The sequence below is a fragment of the Elephas maximus genome, chromosome 10 (assembly GCF_024166365.1).
Source record: "Elephas maximus indicus isolate mEleMax1 chromosome 10, mEleMax1 primary haplotype, whole genome shotgun sequence".
Classification (NCBI taxonomy): Eukaryota; Metazoa; Chordata; class Mammalia; order Proboscidea; family Elephantidae; genus Elephas; species Elephas maximus.
The window spans coordinates 26,344,428-26,347,930 of NC_064828.1; the positions used below are offsets into that span (position 1 = coordinate 26,344,428).

At 41.2% G+C, this 3,503-nt stretch overlaps 1 protein-coding gene across 1 annotated transcript; it reads right to left on the bottom strand.

Annotated features, from left to right (window-relative positions):
- Positions 1-287: 287 nt before the first annotated feature.
- LOC126084491 (olfactory receptor 11H12-like) lies at positions 288-1,274 on the bottom strand. Its single transcript, XM_049899103.1, has one exon. It carries the CDS (start codon positions 1,272-1,274, stop codon positions 288-290), a length of 987 nt encoding a protein of 328 aa, XP_049755060.1.
- Positions 1,275-3,503: the final 2,229 nt, after the last annotated feature.

A 3,503-nucleotide genomic window follows, 5' to 3' on the forward strand; every position in this document is an offset into this window, starting at 1 on the left:
CCAAATATACACAGCTGATAAATGGAAGAATTAAGTTCAGATCCAGATCTTCTGATTTAAAGTCCCAACTGTTTTCAAAGATATCACCAGAAGATTGAGAAAGAATCTAGGTAGAAGTTGAATAGAAATACTTCTCCCTCCCTACTACAAAATGTACATATCTAGTATTCTGTTGACTGAAGTTTCCCTAACACTCAACCCCCACCCACAATCCCAGGCATTCATTTATTGTGCAGATGAAAGACAGTAAAAGAGTGGTTATTGCACCCACATTGCACTAAGCTAGATTATTCCATACTCCTCCTGGGCCTGCTGCCAAAGAGTTTTAAAGACTTTGTAAACATCTCCAGAATTTTCCACAGAGCATTTTTCATCTCCTTATTCCTAAGACTGTAAATCAGGGGGTTGAAGAGTGGAGTTACCATTCCATAGAACAAGGTCATAATCTTTGGCATCAAGGTGAAGTGACTGGACCCAGGGCTCACATGCATCACCATGATGGTGCTATAGAATAGCATAACCACAGTCATGTGGGACCCACAGGTCAAAAAGGCCTTATGCCGACTGGATGCCGAGGGTAACTGAAACACAGCGAGGAGAACCAGGGCATAGGAGATGAGGATGAAAAGGAAGCTAAGGAGGATAATGCGGGAGCTTAGGGTGTAGCTGGCAAACATGGACATGGGGGCAGGAGCACATGAAAGGGTCAGCAATGGGCCTGAGTCACATACAAAGTGGTCAATTATATTTGGGCCACAGAAAGGCAGCTGGGAAATGTTAATAACAGGCACCAGGTACCAGAGAAAGCCACATACCCAACAGGAAATCACAAGGTTGAAACAATGTGGTCCAGTCATAATTGTGGCATAATGGAGAGGACGACAGATGGGGAGATATCGATCAAAAGCCATTGCAGAAAGAAAGAAGCACTCAGTGGAGCCCATGGAAAAGGAAAAATACAACTGGAGAAAGCAACCAGTAAAAGATATGGCCTTGGTCTCAGACAGGAAGTTGACCAATGTGTTTGGGACTGTGGAGTTGACATACCAGATCTCCAGGAATGCAAAATTGCCTAGCAGGATGTACATGGGGGTGTGGAGATGCTGATCCCAACACACAGCGCAGATAATGGCTCCCTTTCCCATGAGAGTCAGGAGGTAGGTGATGGAGAAGATCATGAATAAGACAATCTGAGTCTCCCAGCTGCAGGGAAAACCCAGAAGGATAAATTCACTCACTGACTCGGTGCAGGATCCTGACCCAGAGATGTTCATTTAGTCTGTAAAATGTGCTGCAATGAGACATCATCATCATGAAGCCAAATCCAAACAACTGAGCATAACATACAAGGCTCTTCATGACCTAATTTTTGTCTACTTCCTCAGCCTTACATTCTTCCCTGTGTCCCCTTGAGCCTTCCGCTCTAGTACGAAAAGGATAGCTGCTCTCCACCAAACAACATGTTATTCTCACTACCTAATATATCTGTTGCTTTGTCCTTTCTTCTCTCTCTGTCTTTGTGCAAACCTCCTGGACCCCTTCTTTTTCTCTCTCCCTCTTTATTTATTTTTTGGAGGGGTTAGGGACCTGGGTAACTTGCACTTGCAATTTACAACACTGTTCAATGATTGCCCCCTGCAAGAAGTGTTGCTGGACTCCCAATCATATAATAATTCTTGATGCTTCTGTACTATCCAATGTATGTGTGTGCAGACTTATTATACTCTATAGTAACTGTTTGGTTACTTTTTTAATGTCTTTAACAGACAGTATTTTTCATTTCTGTGCTACTAATGTCTGGTTCAGTGCAGGCAACTATATAGGCCTGTCAACATATTTGCTGACTTAATATTAAACTAATGTATCATTATTTTCTAAGATAGAAGAAATAAGAAATGACATTCTAAACACTATGGGATGGGCTTTCTTTTTTTGTACCAAGGACTTTATCACTTTATACTTTTATCATGGATAGTTCTTTCCATTTCTTAATCTGCCTGCTAAACTGTAAACTTCTGAGAATAAGGGCCAACTGGTAATCATTTTTTATTCTTTTTCTATATTTAATACATTATATTGACAATATGTACTTTGTAATTTCTTGTTAAATTAATAAATCTTATTATTTCTGCTACTGATTGAATCTTAATTCAGTTATCTTTCTTTCAGGAAGCCACAACCATTTCACTTATGTAAGGCAAAAGTCATTCAGCTGGAGAAGTGGCAGGAGCAGATAGAGAGCAAGAGTATGCCCAAAAGAGGAGGTGGTAGACCCATCTGGTATGAGGCTAAAATAACTAAACTTCCCTATTTGCCCAGGACTGGTCCAATTTTAGCACTGAAAGTCTTTCTCCTTCGAAAACTGCTCAGGCTCTTGTAAACTGGTGTGGTTGGTCATCATTATGTGAGAACTTGAGGCCAACTTAGCCTACCTCAAAGATGCACATGAACTGGTTCTCATGGGCCATATTGAGATCCTTTCCTGTCTGTCATTTGACCACCAAGAAAAAGAAAGGATCTCAAAAGGAACCTGGAGAGTCTTAGAGGGCACTTTAGGAACAACAACAAGGAGCTACTCAAATTGCTTTCCAAGAACTTCTTGATGCCCTGTAGAGTCTGTACTTATATCATCAACTGAGACCACAGTCTGATTGCATAACTGGTGTGGAAATAAATGCCCAAAGTCCTAAAGCTGGGTAGAAGCAGTATATATATATAAAACCCACTGCCTTAATAAAACTAACAAATATATATATATATATACATATATATATATATATATATATAAACCCAGTGCCGTCGAGTTGATTCCGACTCTTAGCGACCCTATAGGACAGAGTAGAACTGCCCCATAGAGTTTCCAAGGAGCCCCACTAACCCCTCCAAGACTGAAATGCTCAGTAATTCCAACATTTTTGGTTCTAAAAGATTTCCTTTGAGCAGCTCTGTGTTTCTCCTTTAGGCAATTGCTACTTTAATTCAATTTTCTGTAAAGACATAAGACCCATTGCCATTGAGTCAATTCCAACTCACAGCAGTTCTCAGAGTAGAACTGCCCCATAGGGTTTCCAAGGAGCAGCTGGTGGATTCAAACTGCTGACCTTTTGGTTAGCGGCCAAGCTCTTAACCACTATGCCACCAGGGCTCTTTCTAAAAATACATTTAGAAGAAAAAGACTCCTTGAACCCCTTGGAAAGGGGGAAATACAACTGGAGGATGCAGCCAGAGATTCAGATTGACTTGGCATTTGAGAAGAAATAGGGATTAGTATTGCAGTCTATGAGGGCACTGGTGATTGAGTGATAGAATTCTCACATTCCACGTGGGAGACCCAGGAGACCTGGATTTAACTCCTGGCCAATGCACCTCATATGCAGCAACCACCTGCCTGTCAGTGGAGGCTTATTTGTTGCTATGATGCTGAACAGGTTTCAGTGGAACTTCTAGACTAAGACAGACTAGGAAGAAAGACTTGACAATCTACTTCCGAAAATCAATCAATA